We start from the raw sequence: 26178 nt of genomic DNA, 5'->3' as shown, positions 1-26178 counted from the left end.
CTACAATACAAACAAATGCCATTGGTGGATCTACACCTCACATCCACTGAAATGATACCAAGTACAATAGCGTATCTAGTCGATATTTTTTAGCATCACAAAATCTTCTATCGTTTAAAAAAATATATATATTATGTTTATACTCTCAGGAAATATGTCCCTGGACACATGAGGACTTTGAATATGACCAATGTATGATCTTGTAACTACCTGGTATCGGATTGATACCAACATTTGTGGTATCATCCAAAAGTAATGTAAAGTATCCAAACAAGAGAAGAATAAGTGATTATTACATTTTAACAGAAGTGTAGATAGAACATGTTAAAACATAAAAAAGGCAGATATTAACAGTAAACGAACAAGTAGATTAATAATACATTTTCTACCACTTGTCTGAAATAATGTGTACAAAATAATAGGTGTATAAATGACACAATATGTTACTGCATATGTCAGCAGACTAATTAGGAGTCTTTGTTTGTTTACTTACTACTAAAATACAAGTTGTCTAGTATGTTCACTATTTTATTGAAGGACAAACTTACAATAATAAACATATGTTTAATGTACCGTAAATGTGTTTGTTAGAATAAAGCCAATAATGCCATTTTTTGTGGTCCCCTTTTTTTTTTAAAAAATATTTAAAAGTATCGAAATACATTTTGGTACCTGTACCAAAATATTGGTATCGGGACAACACGAGTACATCGTCTACTTTACAACACCACTAGGAAATTCTACATTTAATAAGATAAGCTTTAAGATTTGTCTTATAAAACATTAATATTACAATAAAACATGTTTAGTTGTATAATATATTGTCAAAGCATCGGGTCTGGACTTAAAATCAGATCAGATCTTGGGCCCCAAAAATATTGAATAGGAATCGGAGCCTGAAATGTCGATTGAGACATCCTTATTATTAGGGATGTCCGATAATGGCTTTTTTGACGATATCCGATATTCCGATATTGTCCAACTCTTAATTACAGATACCGATATCAACCTATACCGATATATACAGTCGTGGAATTAACACATTATTATGCCTAATTTGGACAACCAGGTATGGTGAAGATAAGGTCCTTTTTAAAAAAAATAAGATATATAAATTAAAAACATTTTCTTGAATAAAAAGGAAAGTAAAACAATATAAAAACAGTTACATATAAACTAGTAATTGATGAAAATGAGTAAAATGAACTGTTAAAGGTTGTGCTTACGGACTGTATCCCTTGCAGACTGTATTGATGAATGAGAAATTGAATGAATGAATGAGAATGAATTGAATTTAATGAATGAGAAAAGAAAGAGTGTGAATGTGTGTAAATGGGGGAGGGAGGTTTTTTGGGGTGCTGCACTAATTGTAAGTGTATCTTGTGTTTTTTATGTTGATTTAATTAAAAAAAAACACCAAAAAAACGATACCGATAATTTAAAAAACGATACCGATAATTTACGATATTACATTTTAAAGCATTTATCGGACATCTCTACTTATTATAAATACAAATTACTTTTCTTCTTTCACTTTTTTGTGTTTTTGTACTGTTGCTCCAGTCCACTTGCCCGGGACCAACATGGTGCAAAGCAAAACAGAAGAGAGGCAGATATTAACAGTAAATGAACAAGTAGATGAATCATTCATGTATAATGTGTACAAAATAATAGGTGTATAAATGACACAATATGTTACTGCATATGTCAGCAGACTAATTAGGAGTCTTTGTTTGTTTACTTACTACTAAAAGACAAGTTGTCTAGTATGTTCACTATTTTATTGAAGGACAAACTTACAATAATAAACATATGTTTAATGTACCCTAAGATTTTTAGTTAAAATAAAGCCAATAATGACATTTTTTGTGGTCCCCTTTGTTTAGAAAAGTACCAAAATATATTGATACCGGTACCAAAATATTGGTATCGGGACAACAATACAATGTTCCCAAAACACTTTTCTGAGTCAAACCTTTGCTATTTTGACATGTCATAAATCACTATTGTTTTCCCCTTCATCATGTGCGGGTTCGGTCAATTGGCAAAAAGCATCGCAGCCGCGGGACGACGTCGGAGCATTTGTGCGTCTCGGGTTCCACGCGTCCACCGCAGAACTATTCGGATTGGACCACGCTGTCAGGTCGCCACCGTGTAATGTGGTATCACCCGAGTTTTCACACATTTCTTGGATATGTCATTGCAGAAGTTGCTATGGTGTTCATACCACAACCGTCCATGGAGTTCAATCTCAAGACAGGTCTCAGGTTTAAGAATGCGGGGGAGGATACGCATCATTAAATACATATACACTTATTTTACAGTCTGTTTGCTCCAACAGTGACACATGACATGATGCAAGACGTGTTTCTACTCACGGAGGAAGGAAGGAATCTGAGTTTTGCAAAGAAGGTGAACGAAGAGTGTTTAAATGTGTTTGTTGTCGCTATGAGACTTAGTACCGTAGTGAGGTCATGGTGTGGTGCCCGTGTTCCGCAAATCTGCACAAAGCACGAGAAAAAGGGACAGTACTAAACTCTGTTGTGAACATTATCTCTAAATTAATATACCGTATTTTTCCAACTATAAGGCGCACTTAAAATACTTTCATTTTCTCAAAAATCGACAGTGCGCCTAATGTACGGAATAATTCTGGTTGTAGATACCGATCTCGAAGCCATTTTATTTGGTACATGGTGTAACGATAAGTGTGACCAGTAGATGGTAGTCACACATACACTACCGTTCAAAAGTTTGGGGTCACCCAAACAATTTTGTGGAATAGCCTTCATTTCTAAGAACAAGAATAGACTGTCGAGTTTCAGATGAAAGTTCTCTTTTTCTGGCCATTTTGAGCGTTTAATTGAGCCCACAAATGTGATGCTCCAGAAACTCAATCTGCTCAAAGGACGGTCAGTTTTGTAGCTTCTGTAACGAGCTAAAGTGTTTTCAGATGTGTGAACATGATTGCACAAGGGTTTTCTAATCATCAATTAGCCTTCTGAGCCAATGAGCAAACACATTGTACCATTAGAACACTGGAGTGATAGTTGCTGGAAATGGGCCTATGTAGATATTGCACCAAAAACCAGACATTTGCAGCTAGAATAGTCATTTACCACATTAGCAATGTATAGAGTGTATTTCTTTAAAGTTAAGACTAGTTTAAAGTTATCTTCATTGAAAAGTACAGTGCTTTTCCTTCAAAAATAAGGACATTTCAATGTGACCCCAAACTTTTGAACGGTAGTGTAAGAGATAAAGTTCAAGTTAAAGTACCACTGATAGTCACACACACACTAGGTGTGGTGAAATTACCCTCTGCTTTTGACCCATCCCCTTGTTCCACCCCCTGGGAGGTGAAGGGAGCAGTGAGCAGCAGCGGTGGCCGCGCTTGGGAATCATTTTGGTGATTTAACCCCCAATTCCAGCCCTTGATGCGGAGTGCCAAGCAGGGATGGTAATGGCTCCCATTTTTATAGTCTATAGACAATATGACGCCATTCAACACCAAAACTTTAAATGTTCCGTTGAGAATATCGAACATTACACACAGCGCTCAAAAATCTGTCAAAATGTTTTAGTACGACTTTGAAGCCACACCGCTTGATGGATTGTCGGCCCATTACGGCCACCGTAGTCAGAGATACAAGTATTACCATGGTGTGTGTATAAGGACCGCAAAATGGCACCTATTAGCAGACATATTATCGGGCGTTTTGTTTCGCAATATTATGCAAAAGCAACTTTTCTTACCTTCTGGTACCTGCTGATCTGTATTTGAGATCTGCATAAGTCCTGAAAATGTGCGCACGTCCGCCACTGTAGTCCGTGTTGATACCGTAGTCGATAAGCATCTACTTTTCCACTATCTTCTTGTTATGGGACATTCACCCTCTGCTGTTGCCATTTCTAATATAAAGTAGCATAAACTTACAACTTATATCTCGCTATGGAAGCACTAAAAACTACCGGTGTAGTGAGTTTACATTATTCACCCAAGGAACTTTAGTTATTAGAGAGATTTTTCGTTTTTTCACGGCACACATTTCCGGGGTTGTTGTTGCACTAGTGAGCCACGGATGAGGAGATGCTGCTCCGTTATTGATTGAAGTAAAGTCTGAATGTCATTAAAACAGTTAGTGCCATCTTTTGACACTTCTTCCACTCCCGTCCTTGCACGCTACACCGCTACAACAAAGATGACGGGGAGAAGACGCTGTCCAAGGTGAGCCACGTAAATAAGACCGCCCACAAAACGGCGCATCCTGAAGCGACTGTCAGAAAGAGACTTGAAGATGATGTGTAAAACATCATCTATGCAACATTTGACCAAAGAACCACCATCACATGTAGAGATGTCTGATAATATCGGACTGCCGATATTATCGGCCGATAAATGCTTTAAAATGTGATATCGTAAATTATCGGTTTCAAAAAGTAAAATGTATGTCTTTTTAAAAGGCCGCTGTGTACACGGCCGTAGGGAGAAGTAAAGAGCACCAATAAACCTTAACGGCACTGCCTTTGCGTGCCGGCCCAATCACATAATATCTACGGCTTTTCACACACACAAGTGAATGCAATGCATACTTGGTCAACAGCCATACAGGTCACACTGAGGGTGACCGTATAAACAACTTTAACACTGTTACAAATATGCACCACACTGTGAAGCCACACCAAACAAGAATGACAAACACATTTCGGTAGAACATCCGCACCGTAACACAACATAAACACAACACAACAAATACCCACAATCCCTTGCAGCACTAACTCTTCCGCTACAATATACACCCCCCCCCCTCCCCCCTCCTCCCAACGACACCCACCTCAACCTCCTCATGCTCTCTCAGGGAGAGCATGTCCCAAATTCCAAGCTGCTGTTTTGTGGCATGTTAAAAAAAAATAATGCACTTTGTGACTTCAATAATAAATATGGCAGTGCCATGTTGGCATTTTTTTCCATAACTTGAGTTGATTTATTTTGGAAAACCTTATTACATTGTTTAATGCATCCAGCGGGGCATCACGACAAAATTAGGCATAATAATGTGTTAATTCCACCACTGTATATATCGGTATCGGTTGATATCGGAATCGGTAATTAAGAGTTGGACAATATCGGAATATCGGATATCGGCAAAAAAGCCATTATTGGACATCTCTACTTACATGTTATGTAGACCACAAGGAAGTCTTTTACATTTAGAAAAAAATCATAATAATATGACTCCTTTAATGCGCTCTATAATCCGGTGCGCCTTTTGTATGAAAAAAAATCTGACTAGACCCGCTCATCATCAGTGCGCCTTATATTCCGGTGCGCCCTATGGTCCGGATAATACGGTAATTAAATAAACTGCTATTTAAATTGCAGTCTTGACGCGGGAATATGCACAGTATCAAATTACTAAAGTTGATATTTTTGAAGTTTATCACTTGCTATATCGATTTTGGAGCTTTGAGTATTGGCCGATATCGCTATTATTCCGATGAGATATCAGCACAAATCATAGAACTGTCCATACTTGTATTATTTCATAGTGCGAAACGTTTGATCAAGTTAAATTACACCGAGAACAATAGTAGCTACACTGCAAAAAGTGAAATCTAAGTAAGATGAAATATCTCAAATAAGGGTGATATTTGCTTCTTTTCTGTCTGATAAGATAATTCTTCTCACTAAGCAGATTTTATGTTAGAGTGTTTTACTTGTTTTAAGGGTTTTGGTCCTAAATGATCTCAGTAAGATATTACAGCTTGTTGCTGAGATTTGATGACCTATATTGAGTAAAACATGCTTGAAACTAGAATATCAAGTGTTGCAAAGCTGTGTCATCAACACTCACAAGTATAAAACTACTTTTTTAAAGTAATCATTTCTTATTTCAAGCATGAAAAAAAAAGTCATGATGCTGAGTGCATATCATTATGTCAAGATAATGGCACTAGCATTTACTTCATTTAAGAATATTTTTCAACATATTGAGCTAAAAGGTCTCATTTGTTTTTCTACCAAGAAAAGTGCACTTGTTATTAGTGAGAATATACTTATTTTAAGGTATTTTGGGGTTCATTGAGGTTAGCTAATTTTACTTGTTTTGGAAAGTCTTGACAAGCCAAATTTTCTTGTTCTATTGGCAGATCATTTTGCTTAGTTCAAATAAAATACCCCTCATTTTTGTATTTTTTTTACTTGTTTTTGAACACTGACTTTTTGCAGTGTAGGGAATACACTAATATTATGACAATGGAGTGTTCATTTATGTTTGGTGACACCGAGTAGTCACGATAATTCATTAAATTAAGTTGGTGACATGGTAAGTTGAATGATGTGGACACGTTTGTTACTGGATTTTTTTTATTTTTTTTTTATTTTTTTGTCTTGTCCAGCTTCTCAGGCAAATCATATAGTAGATGTAGATGCCCATATCGGCTGTTCAGATTGACTTTACAAAAGAGAAGTGTAGGATACTTCTCTTGTTGCCTTATTTGATAATATAAATACATTTAATAAAGTCAAATGACTTTATTAAATGTATTTATATTATCATTTGGTGCAGCCGGGCCGGAGCAGGAGGGGATAGAAAGAGAAAAAAGAAGACAGAGGGGGAAATTGTGGGGACGTGAGGGGGATTAGACAGAGAGACAAAAACAACAACAGCAAACACAACAACAACAACAACAACAGAGCAACATCAGCAAAAAAGACATGTACAAATATGATGGTAAAAGTAATAGCAAATAAGCAGTTAGCGAAAAAATAAAAAATAATACAGAAATGACAATGAGCATTATTACACTACAAATGGAGCAATACGAATACCAATAGAAATAGCGCTATTGATAATGAACAATACCAATACTTTATCTTTATTATCAACAATACAGTTGTTCAAATGCAACAATACATATACGTAATGATAACTTGAGATACGAAAGAATGCAGAAAAATGGAGGGGAAGAAAGAGAAGCAACCTACATTAACCTCGTAGATTGTTATAGTAACAATAGGTTAAGCTTTGTCAGTGTGCCATGTGTTATACCCAGTTTACCCTAGGGCAACAACGTTAATATATGTTTGATGAAACGTGGTTATTATATACTGGATATTTTTTAATACGCTACCGCCTTGGAGACTTTTTTGTATGAGACATATGCAGCTACAATTATTTGATATTTTAGAACGCAATATTGTTCAATGGAATACACTTTGTAGGTACAGCATATTAGCCTATTACGTATGGCAATAACATATTTCCTTAAGTCAACACAATAAAAGCTGGCTAAAGCTACAGTAGGCTTCCCAGAAAGCAAACATAGCATTAGCACAACATGTATTAACACTGTGTTACTTTAGCCACAACAATGAGGTCCATCAAACAGCTAACTTAAACCAAAAATTAAAAAAGGTACATTTAATAGTGAAAGATGGCCACATTTACAACTATAATACAATACTTAGTTAGTGCATGCCTGTTCAGTTATGTTTATAACGGGACATTTACTGTATTAGTCCAAGAAGTATTCATATTTCAGTGGCTGCATTACGGCTGAAGACCGGATCACAATATAAATGTCAATATAGATGATTAATAATAGTGTTTATGACCTGTGGAAAATAAGCAGCAGGAGATTTTTTTATTTAAAATGTAACTTTCCTGTCAACCATGGACAACAATCAATGAACCAAATCTCTTAAAATGAAGGTGCACAAATAAGGATTGTCATGGACCCAGGTGAGAAATAAATAAATAAACAAAAACACTTCACCTGTAAATGTAAGGACACCTGCAGTGAGTGAACTTGTCCACAAGATGGCAGCAAAGTTAAGTTAAAGTACCAATTATTGTCACACACACACACTAGGTGTGGCGAAATTATGCTCTGCATTTGACCCATCACCCTTGTTCACCCCCTGGGAGGTGAGGGGAGCAGTGAGCAGCGCCCAGGAATCATTTTTGATGATTTAACCCCCAATTCCAACCCTTGATGCTGAGTGCCAAGCAGGGAGGTAATGGCTCCCATTTTTTATAGACTTTGGTATGACTCGGCAGGGGTTTGAACTCACAACCTGGGGTGAGTTTTTCCTTGCCCGTATGTGGGCTCTGTACTGAGGATGTCGTTGTGGCTTGTGCAGCCCTTTGAGACACTTGTGATTTACGGCTGTATAAATAAACATTGATTGATTGATTGACAACCTACCCATCTCAGGGCAGACACTCTAACCACTAGGCCACTGAGTAGGCACAAACAATAACACACTTTCTAAGTGTATTTGCTTGTTTTGTTAGTTTTTTTAAACTATTTTTAGAATGGCTGTTATCGGAGAAAAATCCTTATAGTAGCTGCACGGTCTTATAAGCCGCAGGGTGCAAAGTGTAGGTAAAAAGTAGTTGCTCATAGTCCAGAATTTACGGTGTACACTGCAAAAAGTCAGTGTTCAAAAACAAGACAAAAAATATACAAAAATGAGGGGTATTTTATTTGAACTAAGCAACATTATCTGCCAATAGAACAAGAACATTTGGCTTGTCAAGACTTTCCAAAACAAGTCCAATTAGCTAACCTCAATTAACCCAAAAATACCTTAAAATAAGTATATTCTCACTAATAACAACTGTACTACTATATGAGTACGTATTTTCTATTGTTTCATTGAAAATAAAACAGCAAAGTCCATTTTGACTGTCATCTGTTTTAATTATGAGACACAATTGTGTCAAAGTCATGATTTTTTATTTCATGCTTGAAATAAGAAATGATTACTTTAAAAAAAAAAGGAGTTTTATACTTGTGAGTGTTGATGACACAGCTTTGCAACACTTGATATTCTAGTTTCAAGCATGTTTTACTCAATATAGGTCATCAAATCTCAGCAACAAGCTGAAATATCTTACTGAGATCATTTAGGACCAAAACACTTAAAACAAGTAAAACACTCTAACATAAAATCTGCTTAGTGAGAATAATTATCTTATCAGACAGAAAATAATCAAATATCACCCTTATTTGAGATATTTAATCTTACTTAGATTTCACTTTTTGCAGTGCAGTGAGCGAACTTGTCCACAAGATGGCAGCATAGCACAAACAATAACACACTTTCTAGGTGCATTTGCTTGTTGTTGTGTTTTTTTTTAAACTAATTTTAGAATGGCTGTTATTGGACAAAAATCCTTATAGTAGCTGCACGGTCTTATAAGCCGCATGGTTCAAAGTGTAGGTAAAAAGTAGTTGCTTATAGTCCAGAATTTACGGTGTACACTGCAAAAAGTCAGTGTTCAAAAACAAGAAGAAGAAAAAATACAAAAATTAGGGGTATTTTATTTGAACTAAGCAAAATTATCTGCCAATAGAACAAGAACATTTGGCTTGTCAAGACTTTCAAAAACAAGTCCAATTAGCTAACCTCAATGAACCCAAAAATATCTTAAAATAAGTATATTCTCACTAAGAAATGAGTACGTATTTTCTATTGTTTCATTAAAAATAAAACAGCAAAATCCATTTTGGCTGTCATCTGTTTTAATTATGAGACACAATTGTGTCAAAGTCATGATTTTTTATTTCATGCTTGAAATAAGAAATGATTACTTTAAAAAAGTAGTTTTATACTTGTGAGTGTTGATGACACAGCTTTGCAACACTTGATATTCTAGTTTCAAGCATGTTTTACTCAATATAGGTCATCAAATCTCAGCAACAAGCTGTAATATCTGACTGACATAATTTAGGACCAAAACACTTAAAACAAGTAAAACACTCTAACATAAAATCTGCTTAGTGAGAATAATTATCTTATCAGACAGAAAATAATCAAATATCACCCTTATTTGAGATATTTAATCTTACTTAGATTTCAGTTTTTGCAGTGCAGTGAGCGAACTTGTCCACAAGATGGCAGCATAGCACAAACAATAACACACTTTCTAGGTGTATTTGCTTGTTCTTGTTTTGTTTTTTAAACTAATTTTAGAATGGCTGTTATCGGAAAAAAATCGTAATGTTCGCCGCACAGTTTTATAAGCCGCAGGGTTCAAAGTGTAGGTAAGCAGTAGTTGCTTATAGTCCAGAATTTACGGTGTATCGTGTCCTATTTTTCCCTCTTGAAAAGAATTGATGGGACGTCGAGAAGAATAGAATGGACTTTATTGTCATTACATTTGCATATAACGAGATTAAGGACTCCAATTTAAGGTGCGGTAGTGGCAGGCACGTGCACACATAGGGCCCTATGGGTGCTTGAGTCCCTGCCCTTTTTTGCCTCGTCTTAAAAAGTGCCCTCTGCCTGTGTGTGTGTTTTTTTTAGTTTTTTCTTTGTTTTATATTTCTTTAAACAACATTAATAAATTCCTGTCAGGGATGCAAAAAAAAACAGCGGTACAAAAACTCCACGTTTTCTTGTAAAACCGGGTTGTTTGAGCCTGCCGCTTCCGCCAGAGAGAGAGAGAGAGGGCGAGTGAGTCAGCAAGTGAGAGGAGAGAGAGCCAACTGCGCCCCTGAGGAGACGGGACAGTGGAGCAACTTGAACCTGTGAGTTATGGTCTAGTCGCCGTCCACTTATTCAGCATCTAATATGGGTAATATTTCAGAAAAACGCTGTATTATTCTATTATTCAATGTGTCAGCTTCTGTTTTTGCCGGACGTCGGAGCACGGCACATCAATTCCGCACAGAGCAGAGCGGATCGTGCGGGACAGGAAGTAGTGTACAAAATAAAACACCGGGTTAATTTTCAAAATAAAATGCACTGGGTTTACTGCGGATCACATGAGAAAGTGAGAAATACCATAAGTTACAACTTGATGTTGTTTTTATCAAGTTAAGGGAAGAAGGACAGATTTTCACATTGAAGTTTTTTTCCATTTGGGTATTTATTTTTGTATTTTTTTTCAAAGTTCATGTTGCACTGTTCAATGTTCAATATTAAAGTGCTTATCTTTAACAATAAATAGCCTAATAATAAACCAGTGTTTTGTTGCTTTTCATGTCTTCCAAGCCTATGATAATGTGAATTAACTCATTATGACAATAATTTGTTGACACAAAATAAATGGCAATCACTTTTACCTACAAAGGACACACAGCTAAGTAGTTAGCTTCCTATTAGCAAATTTAATTTTACATTAATTTCCATATTGTGTAAAGTACCAAAAATAACTTCCTGCCCTTTTCTGACTTTGAGCCCCTGCCCCTCTATAATCATGTGCACGTCCCTGGGTAGTGGGAACAAATATGGGATAAAAATAAATCACATAAGTAATAAAGATAACAAAATAAGAATTCAAATAAACAGACTACTATCCAATAAAAAAAACCATAAGCAATCCTGTACAATATACAAAAAACTGTACAATATACAGAACAAAACAAGAGTACTGGAGTAATAAAGTAATGACACTCAGTGTCGGACGTATTGCACTCGAAGGGTAATATTGCACAGTAGGGTATTAGGGTAGGATATTGCAGTGCTTTTCAACCTTTTTGGAGCCAAGGCACATTTTTTGCTTTGAAAAAATGCGGAGGCACACCACCAGCGGAAATCATTAAAAAACGAAACTCAGTTGACAGTAAAAAGTCGTTGTTGCAATTGTTGGATATGACTTTAAAGCATAACTATCACTATAGCTCTTGTCTCAAAGTAGGTGTACTGTCACCACTTGTCACATCACACCCTGACTTATTTGGACTTTTTTGCTGTTTTCCTGTGTGTAGTGTTTTACTTCTTGTCTTGCGCTCCTATTTTGGTGGCTTTTTCTCTTTTTTTGGTATTTTCCTGTAGCAGTTTCATGTCTTCCTTCATGTCCCGCATCTACTTTGTTTTAGCAATCAAGAATATTTCAGTTGTTGTTATCCTTCTTTGTGTGGACATTGTTGATTGTCATGTCATGTTCGGATGTACTTTGTGGACGCCGTCTTTGCTCCACAGTAAGTCTTTGCTGTCGTCCAGCATTCTGTTTATGTTGACTTTGTAGCCAGTTCAGTTTTAGTTTGGTTCTGCATAGCCTTCCCTAAGCTTCAATGCCTTTTCTTAGCGGCACTCACCTTTTGTTTATTTAAGCATTAGATACCTTTTTACCTGCACGCTGCCTCCCGCTGTTTCCCACATCTAAAAAGCAATTAGCTACCTGCTGCCACCTACTGATATGGAAGAGTATTACTCTGCAGAGCTCTAGACAGCACCGACACTCAACAACAACACATCATTTGCAGACTATAATTACTGCTTTGCAAAAAATATTTTGAACCCAAATAGGTGAAATTAGATCATCTCCCACGGCACACCAGACTGTATCTCATGCCGCGGCACAGTGGTTGAAAAACACTGGGATATTGTATAGGGGTGAATTATTTATTATAAGTTAGAGTTCAGGATGGTGACAGCGGTGGGAAAGAAGCTGTCTCTGAGCCTGTTTGTGGGCGTTTTAAAAATGTCAGCTGAAACTCGGCTTCTTCCTGCTCCTTTTCGAAAGTAACCCGTCACCTTTCAGTCTTAGATGGTTGATAAGAAAAATCACAATACAGTCAAAGTAACATTTCATCTGGAAACAGCCGAGCGTGAACTAAAAAGGGACATTCAAATGTTGTCGTCCTGAATTTTTCTCCCATTTGCAAAAAAGACGAATCGCTATGACAGACGTTTTTGTTTTTTTGTGTAAGAAAGTAGGCAAACAGACAATAAACAATGTGACTTGACATGAGTGGGAACTGCAGCTTTCCTAAAATAGACTTGAGTGAATGCATGACATTCCTCCCAAAATATATTCAAACTCATCTTGCCTTGCCATGAACGTGTGTGACGTGTTGGGAAACACTCCTGTGGTCATTCTTGACGGATTGTATATCATCTATTGATTTATATTCTGTTTGTTATTAAATACAAATTTGGCTTTAACAGTCCTCTGAATTAAATAGCTATTGTTGTAATTCTGTGAATATGGGGCAGAATGCTAATATTGTCATGCTAACGTTAGCATGCTAACGTTTTATGCTAGCATTTTTTACATTAATTTTTTTGTATAAATCTAAGAATTATTGCTTTCGATACTTGGCACCATCTTAGAAGTATGCTAACTTTTCCTGCCATTAAGCTAATGTTAGCATGCTAATGCATTTTTTTTCCCTTTTTTTCGTATAAACCCTAAGAATCGTTGCTTTCGATACTTGGCACCATCTTAGAAGTATGCTAACTTTTCCTGCCATCAAGCTAACGTTAGCATTCTAATGTTTTATGCTAACATTTTTTTTTCTTTTTCGTATAAACCCTAAGAATCGTTGCTTTCGATACTTTGCACCATCTTAGCAGTATGCTAACTTTTCCTGCCATCTAGCTAACATTAGCATGCTAATGTTTTATGGTAGCATTTTTTTTCCCGTATAAACCTTGAAAATTATTGCTTTCGATACTTGGCACCATCTTAGAAGTATGCTAACGTTTCCTGCCATCAAGCTAACGTTAGCATGCTAATGCATTTTTTTCCCTTTTTTCGTATAAACGCTAAGAATCGTTGCTTTCGAGACTTGGCACCATCTTAGAAGTATGCCAACTTTTCCTGCCATCAAGCTAACGTTAGCATGCTAATGTTTTATGCTAGCATTTTTTTTTTCCTGTATAAACTCTAAGAATCATTGCTTTCGATACTTGGCACCATCTTAGAAGTATGGGAACTTTTCCTGCGCCAACCTTTCCTGCCATCAAGTATTTTTGCCAATTTTAATTAATAACGAAAATTGGGCTCTTGATTCTTGGCGCCATCTGAGAACAATGCAAACTTTTCTTATGTTATCCTGTTAGCATTTTAGTTAATTTTGATCATTTAAAGCGAGAATTCACGGATTTTGAGACATATCTCAGCCTTGCAAGTATGCTAAATGTTCCCATTATGACAAGTTAACATTAGCTGTTTTATCAATCAATCAATGTTTATTTATATAGCCCTAAATCACAAGTGTCTCAAAGGGCTGTTATGCTAGCCTTTTAGTTTTAATGGGCGAAATGTTTACCGCACAAACAGCAGGCCCATAAAAATTTCCGCTGGAATTTCCTGGTTATGTGAATGCCAATGCATTCACACACATAATATTCTACACCAACAAATCATCTATTTATTATCCTTCCACTTCCAACAAACTGTGCCGGCTTTCAGCTCCCCGAGTTTGCATCCGATGGGAACTGTTGAAGAATCAAAACCATGTTTGATCTTCCCAAATATCCCAGATGACCAGGACCTTCAGGTTTTCCAGGACCTTTTTCCCCATTGAAAAAGAATGGGGAAAATTTTCAATCTTGCACAATTCGCACATTTTTAACCGGATTCCAACCTTTACACCATCCACACACTCCACTCATCCTGGACATTCAAACTAACATTTTCAAGGTAAACATTTTTTTCCAGGAATTCCCAGACTTCACAATTTTCCAAAGCCCTATTTCTACCCTTTTTTCTTTCGGCTTCTACTTCCAAATTTTTCCACCCATTCCGACCATTCCACCATCCTAACATTGCACTTAGTTGCGATATAAAAAGTACTTTTTTTGTCGTACAAATTCCCGGTTTTCCCGAAATTCCAGAAATTCCGAAATACTCATTCCTAATAATTACAAAGTGTTACTTTGTTAACATTTCACGACCGATTCTAAAAATCCAAAAGGACAATTGTGATAATATGTATATTTAAAAAAAATCCTGTTTTTCTCCAAATTTCCAGGAAATTCACATTAAAATGAATGGACATTTTCAAAGTTCTACAACTCCTAATTTCTTACCCGATTCAAATCGTTCCACCATCCACAAATTCCACTCTTCACGCACATTCAAGCCAACCTGTTTCCCGATTTGGAAAATGATCGTATTTCCCAAAATTACCAGGAATTTATCCCCATTGAAAATGAATGGGCAATATACAAACTTCTGCATATCCCACATTTCTAACCCAATTTGGACCGTTTCCACATCCACACACTCCACTCACCTTAGACATTCTAGCGCTTCAGTTTGCCTCGGTTGTGTCCAGCATTCACACACAATTCCTACCTGAATTGCACAGATTCTACAAAACCCCAAATCAGTGAAGTTGTCACGTTGTGTAAATCATACATAAAAACAGAATACAATGATTTGCAAATCCTTTTCAACTTATTTTCAATTGAATAGACTGCAAAGACAAGATATTTAATGTTCGCACTGGAAAACTTTTATTTTTTGCAAATATTAGCTCATTTGGAATTTTAATGCCTGCAACATGTTTCAAAAAAGCTGGCAAAAGTGGCAAAAAAGACTGATAAAGTTGAGGAATGCTCATCAAACACTTATTTGGAACATCCCACAGGTGAACAGGCTAATTGGGAACAGGTGGGTGCCATGATTGGGTATAAAAGCAGCTTCCATGAAATGCTCAGTCATTCACAAACAAGGATGGGGCGAGGGTCACCACTTTGTCAACAAATGCCTGAGCAAATTGTCGAACAGTTTAAGAACAACATTTCTCAAGCAGCTATTGCAAGGAATTTAGGGATTTCACCATCTACGCTCCGTAATATCATCAAAAGGTTCAGAGAATCTGGAGAAATCACTGCACGTAAGCAGCAAGGCCTTGACCTTCCAGCCCTCAGGCGGTACTACATCAAAAAGCGGCATCAGTGTGTAAAGGATATCACCACATGGGCTCAGAAACACTTCAGATTCCCACTGTCAGTAACTACAGCTGGTCGCTACATCTGTAAGTGCAAGTTAAAACTCTACTATGCAAAGTGAAAGCCAATTATCAACAACACCCAGAAGCGCCGCTGGCTTCGCTGGGCCTGAGCTCATCTAAGATGGACTGATACAAAGTGGAAAAGTGTTCTGTGGTCTGACGAGTCCACAATTCAAATAGATTTTGGAAACTGTGGACGTCGTGTCCTCCGGACCAAAGAGGAAAAGAACCATCCGGATTGATATAGGCGCAAAGTGTAAAAGCCAGCATGTGTGATGGTATGGGGGTGTATTAGTGCCCAAGACATGGGTAACTTACACATCTGTGAAGGCACCATTAATGCTGAAAGGTACATACAGGTTTTGGAGCAACATATGTTGCCATCCAAGCAACGTTATCATGGACGCCCCTGCTTATTTCAGCAAGACAATGCCAAGCCACGTGTTACATCAACGTGGCTTCATAGTAAAAGAGTGCGGGTACTAGACTGGCCTGCCTATAGTCCAGACCTGTCTCCCATTGAAAATGTGTGGCACATTATGAAGCCTAAAATAGCACAAGGGAGACCCCCGGACTGTTGAACAACTTAAGCTGTACATCAAGCAAGAATGGGAAAGAATTCCACTTCAAAAATGTGTCTCCTCAGTTCCCAAACGTTTACTGAGTGTTGTTAAAAGGAAAGGCCATGTAACACAGTGGTAAAAATGCCCCTGTGACATTTTTTTTGCAATGTGTTGCTGACATTAAATTCTAAGTTAATGATTATTTGCAACAACAAAAAAACAAGTTTCTCAGTGTGAACATTAAATATCTTGTCTTTGCAGTCTATTCAATTAAATATAAGTTGAAAAGGATTTGCTAATCTTTGTATTCTGTTTCTATTTATCATTTACACAACGTGCCAACTTCACTGCTTTTGAGTTGTGTATTTTTTTTATGTTGTATCAGTTGTTTTTTTTATATTTCATATTGAATAAAATTGGAATGCATAAATATAAAAACAAAATGTCTTTATCACAATCGCATAACACACTTGAAAACAACTACTATAGTTAACAAATTCATGATTTATGAAGTATTGCAGTGTTTTTCAACCTTTTTTGAGCCAAGGCACATTTTTTGCGTTGAAAAAATGCGGAGGCACACCACCAGCGGAAATCAGTAAAAAAACAAAAGTCTTTTGACAGTAAAAAGTCGTTGTCGCAATTGTTGGATATGACTTTAAAGCATAACCAAGCATGCCTCACTATAGCTCTTGTCTCAAAGTAGGTGTACTGTCACCACCTGTCACGTCACATCATGACTTATTTGGAGTTTATTGCTGTTTTCCTGTGTGTAGTGTTTTAGTTCTTGTCTTGCGCTCCTATTTTGGTGGCTTTTTCTCTTTTTTTGGTATTTTCCTGTAGCAGTTTCATGTCTTCCTTTGAGCGATATTTCCCACATCTACTTTGTTTTAGCCATCAAAAGTATTTCAGTTGTTTTTATCCTTCTTTGTGTGGACATTGTTGATTGTCATGTCATGTTCGGATGTACTTTGTGGACGCCGTCTTTGCTCTACAGTAAGTCTTTGCTGTCGTCCAGCATTCAGTTTTTGTTGACTTTGTAGCCAGTTCAGTTTTAGTTTCGTTCTGCATAGCCTTCCCTAAGCTTCAATGCCTTTTCTTAGGGGCACTCACCTTTTGTTTATTTTTGGTTTAAGCATTAGATACCTTTTTACCTGCACCCTGCCTCCCGCTGTTTCCGACATCTACAAAGCAATTAGCTACCGGCTGCCACCTACTGATATGGAAGAGTATTACACGGTTACTCTGCCGAGCTCTAGACAGTACAGACACTCAACAACAACACATCATTTGCAGACTATAATTACTGCTTTGCAGAAAATATTTTTAACCCAAATAGATGAAATTAGATCATCTCCCACGGCACACCAGACTGTATCTCACGGCACACTAGTGGTTGAAAAACACGGCATTATTTTATGTGAGGTGTTTTGTTTCTACCTCAACCGGAATGAGCTGGTGTCTCTTGTATTTGTCGCCATCTAGCGGAGAGCAAAATACCTCAGGTGCATGTAAATCTATTTAACAACCACAGGGGTCACTAGAACCCATTTCATGAGAGCAAGAATCCCCTGGTTGTCCGGTACGGTTGATTAAACTGCATTTCACATAATGACCACTAGATGTCGCCACAGTGCGTTCATAGAAAGCTTACAGTGGGGAGGAATTCCACTCTTTATAAATGAAAGAAAGTAAGCCAGGTAGTTTTTAAAGTGAGCCAATGAACATGATTTGATTGTCCAGACCCTGATGGTACAACATGATGAAAATAGATGAAGTTATTTCATGTTTCACAACTCCTAAGGGAAAGAAGGCACATGACAACTTCCATATTGAGCAGCAGGTACTAAATGTGTCTTTTCTTGGTTCTTTAGGGGGCTGTCCGTGCAGGATGCCATCATCACACCTCAACCCACCCCCATGCATCCCTCTACTGGGTTGACTTCTTTTTTTTCCCCCCTTGATTGCGCACGTACCCACCACCCCCACACCTTCTGTGAGGCAGCTTTTTTTTTTTTGCCCCAGCAGTTCCTCGCTGTGCCGGCCTGGGAAAAGGAATAAGGGAGCGAGAAGAGAGGATTTGGTGAACCGAGGAGGCACAGACTAGGAGAAACCGGGACCATGGATTATCTCTCGGTCTTGCTGAAGTCCTGGGTGCTGCTGCAGACGCTGTGCCTGGTTCTGGCCCAAGTGGTAAGTGGACCGGGGACACCTGCGTTCTTTAAAAGGGATTTCATGTAAAGGTGGAGTTGAAATGATTTGTGATGGCGGCGGACCACCTGACGTGAGTCCAGAAGAACAAAATGTATTTCCAAGGACAAAATGAACTGGGCTTCACTACTTTGGATTTTTTATCTTCAACACTCATTTTTCCTCTCAAGTTGAAATTGGTGGATGTTTTTCCATGACATATGTCCAAAAAAAAAAAGTTCAAAACTCTTCATTTTTTTCAGTGAAACTACACTCAGACAGAACAAACTTTGACCACTAGGTGTGAGAGCCCTTAGTCAAACTGACACTCACACGTTATCTCCTGGATGCTTTTAGACTGAAGGATTTGTTTTATTTTGAACACATGAAGAATTGTATAAAAAAAATTTAAAAAAAGACAGTCTCACCTGGACTGGCAAAGATGAAATTCCAAAAGGAGGCGGTTTAGGTTGAGGTGTGGGTTGTGCCAGTCTTAGGACCCCTCCTTCCAACATTCCTCCTCTGTCCTTTGTACTGCACCTCCATGTTTATATAGCATGTGGTATCATATGCGGGTGGCACTCCAAAAAGTAGAAGATCCTGTAAAAGTCCATTCATATCTGATACAAAGTGAACTATTTCCAAATATTTGTTACATGTTGATGTTTGTGGGGGGTTTTATGTTTTTAATTCGAAGTAAGAAAGCCATAATCATCAAAATGATAACAAAAGAAGCCTTGAAATATATTGAGTTGCATCATGTATCATGTAATAATGTCACCTTGTAAATCCTAATTGCAACCTTTGCCCCATATTCATTATGAGTTTCACCTGTTTTTAATTGTTTTCTTCGAAAATAGCACACATTTTAATAACCCTCCCAGAATGTCTTCTTTATTATGTGACCTGCAATGTTTTAGAGTTAGAGGCGCTCAATAATGATACTTTACCAAGTGTTTTTGTAAGTATATTTAAAAGTTGTATGTGTTTTGATAATTAGATGAAATGATGATTATACCATACCGTGCCAACTTCATTGGTAAAGCCCTTTAAAGACAGCCACAAAGGGCTGTACACCACAAAGAAATACAGGCAAAGGACAGACTAAAAAATAACATTTAAACCAGAGGTAAAATACACACACATATGTATATATATATATATATACATATATATACATACATACACATATACATACATATACACACATACATGTGCACATAGAAAAAGCAAATTCAAATTATCTTCAGAGCAATTTATTAGAAAAAAAAAACCCAGTTAAAAGCAGTTTAAACATTTCAATGACTAATAATGACTAAATTGCTGGACTTTCAGAGAGGCCCACCTGGACCCCAAGGCCAGGCAGGCCCACCAGGCCCCTCTGGTACTCCCGGGTCGGACGGCATCGATGTGAGTACCCCCACCACCACCCACCAGCACCACCACCACCATCAGCAGCTTTGTCACAAAGAGCATCATTGTGCTGCACTAGAGTGCAGTACTCCAGGTTTACCAGCAGAGGGCGGTGTTCATGCAAACACAGGGCTACAAAAAGAGCTCTGTTCCTCAGCAGAGAGAGGGGTCTTTCAGGAGGCAGACTCAAGGAAGGGGGTCTGGGCTTGTGTCCTGGTCATGTGATAAGTTTAAGTTTATTTATAGACAGGTTTTGCAAACATGCTGTCAAATTCAGAATGCATATGAAGAAGCAGAATTTGTATTTAAGTTTAGATGCCACAGAACACATCTTTGCTTGGCAAATGGCACTGATTGTGTAAATTGATTACTTTATCGATGATGTCATATTTTGTATGCAGGGAGACAAAGGTGCTCCTGGAACACCTGGTCCACTTGTAAGTATTGTACACCTTTTTATGCAAAATTAATTCATTAAAAAAGTAGTGGTGGTCATTTATGGTATTATTTGTTGTTATTAGGGTCAAAAGGGAGAGCCAGGAGAGTCGGGTCGTGATGGAGCACCAGGAGAGAACGGCATCGATGTAAATAAACACAAAGTTTATTTCTTCCCTGGGACTTTTTTGTTGAGTTACATGACTTTTGAGTTACGAGGAGAACGGCCACATTTATGGCGGCGGGTAGTTATTGCACAGCCATGTTTTGATGGATGCTTCGTATCCCAGCTTGGCCCGCTGTAAAAGAAGTGGTGGCGGTAAAATGTTGTAACGTAAATGATAAGCGCTATCTAATGTGAGCAAAACTTTTGTTTTTTATGAGGCATTCGTCTTAAATTAACTGGTAACGATAAAAAACGTCTACAAGGGTTTTTTTTCCCCCCAGGCTGGCAGAAGTCGATATTATGTCTTTCATAAGGTTTTAAGAATTATTAGATGAGTAAATAAATAAATAAAATAGTCAGTTAATTAGATAAATTAATTCATTAGATAATTTAGAAAATGTATACATTTATTCAATAAATTAATTAACTGGTAACGATTAAAAGTCTACAAGGTTTTTTTCCCCCAGGCTGGTGGAAATCGATTTAATGTGTTTCATAGGGTTTTAAGAATAAAAAAATATCTAAATAAAATTATTAAATAATTACATGAATAAATTAAAGTAATTACACAAATTAGAAAATGAATACATGTAAAAAAAATGAATTGGTTAGATTAATTAATTGACTGGTAACAATGAAAAGTCTGCAGCTTTTTTTCCCAGTTTGGTGAAATTCGATTTAATGTTTTTCATATGGTTTTAAAAATAAACAAATATGTAAATACAATTATTAAATTAATAAATTTAACTAATTAAACAAATTAGAAAATGTATAAAAATGTAAAAAATGAATTAATTTGCTAAGTTAATTAACTGGTAACAATGAAAAGTCTACAGGTTTTTTTCCCAGTTTGGTGAAAGTTGATGTAATGTGTTTCATAGGGTTTTAAGAATAAATAGATACGTAAATAAAATTATTGAATAGTTAAATTAATAAATTGAAATAATTACACAAATTAGAAAATTAATACATTTAAAAAATGAATTAATTACATAAATTAATCAACTGGTAACAATGAAAAGTCTAAAGGTTTTTTTTCCCAGTTTGGTGAAAGTCGATTTAATGTCTTTCATAACGTTTTAAAAATAAATAAATACAATTAATCAATTAAATAAATAAAATAATTTACACCATGAATTAATACATTAATCAACAGTCCAAAGGTTTTTTTTTCACGTGTTGGTGGAGGTCGATTTAATGTCTTTGATAAGGTTTTAAGAATTATTATATGAGTAAACAAATAAATAAAATAATCAGTTAATTAAATTAATTAATTAATTACATAATTTAGAAAATGAATACATTTATTAAATCAATTAATTAACTGGTAACAATTATAAGTCGACAAGGTTTTTTTTCCCCCAGGCAGGTGGAAATTGATTGAATGTGTTTCATCAGGTTTTAAGAATAAATAAATACGTAAATACAATTATTACATAATTACATTAATAAATTTAACTAATTACACAAATTAAAAAATGTATATATTTTTAAAAAAAAGTATTAGATAAATTGATTAACTGGTTACAATGAAAAGTCTACAGGTTCTTTTTTCCCAGTTTGGTGAAAGTCGATTTAATGTCTTTCATAGGATTTTAAGAATAAATAATTATGTAAATAAAATTATTAAATAATTAAATTAATAAATTGAACTAATTACACAAATTAGAAAATTAATACATTTAAAAAATGAATTATTAGATAAATTAATTAACTGGTGACAATGAAAAGTCTACAGGTTCTTTTTTCCCAGTTTGGTGAAAGTCGATTTAATGTCTTTCATAAGGTTTTAAAAATAAATAAATAAATAAAATAAATGAATCAATTAAATAAATAAAATTATACCATGAATTAATTAATTAATTAATCAACGTATTGGTGGAAGTCGATTTAATGTCTTTCATAGCTTTTAAAAATAAATAAATACAATTAATTAATCAATTAAATAAATAAACTAAATGATACCATGAATTAATAAATGAATTAATCAACTGGTAACAATGAACAGTTTTTCATGTGTTGGTGGAAGTCGATTTAATGTATTTCATAAGGTTTTAAAAATAAGAATGAATAGATATGTAAATAAAATGTATTACGAAATTACAATTTAATAATTAAACACTATACAAAATGAATGAATTAATCAAATACAATGAATTAATTAAATAAATTAGGAGAAAAGAATAAAATGGTTTTACACTTTAATTGAAGGATTGAACAATATGCTTATTTGTATTAAAAAGGCAATCATTGTGACTCATATGGCTCTAAAGTGATTAACTATTTTTGATGGATGTAAGTAGAAAGTGCATTGTGGTCACATGCAAACGGAACCACGCACATAAACTGCAAACACACGCCGCCTTCAGAGCTTGAGCCCGTAATCCTCTTTGGAATCTCAACCACCAGTTTGTTTCCCAATTACTACCTTCAGGAACTGTGATTATGTCGATGTCAATTCAAGCATTACCTGCCTTGACCCCCGTGTCTTCCTCTTTTTCCGCCCCTCTTCAGGGTTTGATTGGTGCCAAAGGCGACCGAGGTCCAATCGGAAGCCCTGGGCCAAAGGCAAGTGTTTCTGTTAAAGTTCTGAATCTTCCAGAACTCACAAGACCAAGGAGTCACTCCAGAGGTCCTTGTCGGAGTCTTTGATTATAACCACGCCGCTGATTCATTTAATGATGCTCGTTAAGGCGTTTCAAACTCTTGCTGCTGGGTTATTACATTTAGAAACAAACAATGTGCTAAGTAACACATTCATCAGTTGGAGTACATTGTAAAACATGTAAAACGCCTCTGAAATGAAATGGAGTGGAAGCATTCTCCTTCAGTAATTAATTACCGTATTTTCCGGACCATAGGGCGCACCGGATTAAAAGGCGCACTGCCGATGAGCGGGTCTAGTCAGGTCTTTTTTTCATACATAAGGCGCATTAAAGGGGTCATATTATGATTTTTTTCTAAATGTAAAACACTTCCTTGTGGTCCACATAACATGGAATGGTGGTTCTTTGGTGCATAGATGATGTTTTACACACCATCTTCAAGCCGCTTTCTGACAGTCACTTCAGTCCCGACCAAAATGGGAACTCTCTAATAACTAAAGTTCCTTGGGTGAATAATGTAAACTCACTACACCGGTTTGTTTTAGTGCTTTCATGGCGAGTTTACTGACAGATATAAGTAAGAACTTTGCACTACTTTATATTAGAAATGGCAACAGCGGAGGATGAATGTCCCATAACAAGAAGGTAGAGAAAAGGAAGAAGCTTATCGACTACGGCGTTGCCACGGACTACAGTGGCGGACGTACGCACATTTTCAGGACTTATGCAGATCCCAAATACACATCAGCAGGTACCAGAAGGTAAGAAAAGTTGGTTTTGCATAATATTGTGAAACAAAACGCCAGATAATATGTGGCGGTCCTTATACACACACCATAATAATACTTGTATCTCCAACTACGGGAGCCGTAATGGGCCGACAATCCATCAAGCGGTGCGGCTTTGATTGATTGATTGATTGAGACTTTTATTAGTTGGTTGCACAGTGAAGTACATATTCCGTACAATTGACCACTAAATGGTAACACCCGAATAAGTTTTTCAACTTGTTTAAGTCGGGGTCCAAAGTCATACTAAAACATTTTGACAGATTTTTGAGTGCTGTGTGTTATATTCTTTATTTCCATCCATCCATCCATTTTCTACCGCTTATTCCCTTCGGGGTCGCGGGGGGCGCTGGAGCCTATCTCCGCTACAATCGGGCGGAAGGCAGGGTACACCCTGGACAAGTCGCCAACTCATCGCAGGGCCTCTTTATTTCCAATGGAACGTATAAAATGTTGTTTACTTGAGTCATATTGCAGTCTACACGTATCTCTTATGTGTGACTGCCATCTACTGGTCCCACTTATCATTACACCATGTACCAAATGAAATTTCTTCGAGGTCGGTAAGCACAACCAGATTTATTCCGTACATTAGGCACACCGGGTGATCAGGTGCACTGTTCATTTTTGAGAAAATGAAAGGATTTTAAGTGCGCCTTATAGTCCGAAAAATACGGTACATTTCAATTAAATAAGGGTGGGAACTGGAAATGGTGCTGTAATAAATAGTATAGTATCTCCTAAGTGTCCTTTGTGGTCAGCTATTGTTTTGTGTCATCTGCAGGGTCAGTCTGGTTTAAGCGGAGAGCCTGGCCGTCCTGTAAGTATGCCTTTGTGTTATATCTACTTTTCATAATAAGATCGCTTCCAAATATTCAAGGCTAGCTCTGCTGTAGCGTAAATGAAGCTTCATGCTTGAATGCCTGACCAGCTGTCCTCTCTTTGGGCGATGAGCTCATCCAGACGTGGCACACCGACATCTGACAGCCCCTAATTAACCTCCCTAACGACCCTTGTCTATTGATATCATCAACATACCGCCACCAGTATCCTGCGGTTTAGCTGGTTGGGCTGTAACGCCGGCTATAACCACCGGGGGGAGCTCAGGCTCCATCTTGCACAGGGCAAGGCCATTTCTCGAGTCATGGCGGGGCAGAGGAGAGGTAGTGAGAGGGACACTCAATTACTTTGTTCCTAATTACTTGCGAGCCAAATAAAGAACAAATGTAGCTAATTACCCTCCACGTTAACGATACTCGGGCATAACTGAATTAATGCAAGTGGTGTCCCTCTTTTGCACACAGGGAACCGGCCTACCCGGACTTGGTGTAAGTATCCCCGATGCTCACAATTGAGCTTTGTGGTTGTTAGTTGGAACTAATATTGGCTTCTTCTGTCCAGGGTGCTCCAGGGCCAATTGGTCTTCCCGGTAATATCGGCCTATTCGGACCAAAGGTAAGTGTTTTTTTCAAAAAATAGGAGCAAACATGACCAAACTCCAGACTTATCATTGGGATTCTTCTGCTCTGTATAGGGTTTAATGGGATCACCAGGACCTCCGGGACTCCCCGGCCCACCAGGCAAGCCAGTAAGTACAAACCCTTTGTTTTGTGGCTAAATGGGCCAAAGAAAGTAGCAAGTCGAGGGTAATTATTCATGTATCTTTGAAGTGAAAGTCATTGTACCTAGGTACCTTCAAGGGTAGGATACCAGCCAGGAGTCTCAAAGTCAATATACCGGCGGTCGAGTCAGGGTGAGGCTGGGCGCACGGAGTAATCATTTCAGAAACACTTTTTAACTACGTGACTACTTTGTTATTCACGTCTACGAGCACCTAACCTGAGATATCACCAAAATGACTCCCGAGCGCGGCCACCGCTGCTGCTCACTGCTCCCCTCACCTCCCATGGGGTGGAACAAGGGGATGGGTCAAATGCAGAGGTTAATTTCACCACAATTAGTGTGTGTGTGACTATCAGTGGTACTTTAACTATGGTAGGTCGTACAATGGTGGGTGTTTAGTTAAAATGTTGCATATATTACCGAGCATTTGATTTTCCCGTCTATAGTTGGAAATCTGTCTTTTTTTTATCTCTGTAAAAATATAAATAAATATTTTCCGTTTTTCTTCATTTTTTCCCGACCTACAATGTGTGTAAAAATCTCGATCCGTCTCTTTGCCATACGGTTTTCCCGTAATGAGTACGGATTTTGATAATCCAGCGGTAAAAGCTACGGTTTTCTATTAAAAAAATGATTAACTTCAAAATCGAAACTACATAGCGAAGCAACTCCTTGGGCAGGGGACAAAA

The 26178-nt window shown here is 37.1% G+C and overlaps 1 protein-coding gene across 1 annotated transcript in view; it reads left to right on the top strand.

Annotated features, from left to right (window-relative positions):
- The first annotated feature begins 18318 nt into the window (after positions 1-18318).
- Positions 18319-26178, top strand: part of col9a2 (procollagen, type IX, alpha 2) — an 86438-nt gene continuing 78578 nt past the window's right edge. The window contains 9 exon segments of the mRNA XM_062030124.1: positions 18319-18461; positions 19794-19868; positions 20273-20308; positions 20393-20455; positions 22987-23040; positions 24651-24686; positions 25171-25194; positions 25268-25321; positions 25401-25454. Coding sequence (XP_061886108.1) covers positions 18390-18461; positions 19794-19868; positions 20273-20308; positions 20393-20455; positions 22987-23040; positions 24651-24686; positions 25171-25194; positions 25268-25321; positions 25401-25454 — 468 coding nt within the window. The 5' untranslated portion in view covers positions 18319-18389.

This window comes from Entelurus aequoreus, linkage group LG20 (assembly GCF_033978785.1).
Source record: "Entelurus aequoreus isolate RoL-2023_Sb linkage group LG20, RoL_Eaeq_v1.1, whole genome shotgun sequence".
NCBI classification, from domain to species: Eukaryota; Metazoa; Chordata; class Actinopteri; order Syngnathiformes; family Syngnathidae; genus Entelurus; species Entelurus aequoreus.
Note: the sequence above shows the minus strand (reverse complement) of the source record. Positions and strands in the feature narration are given on the sequence as shown.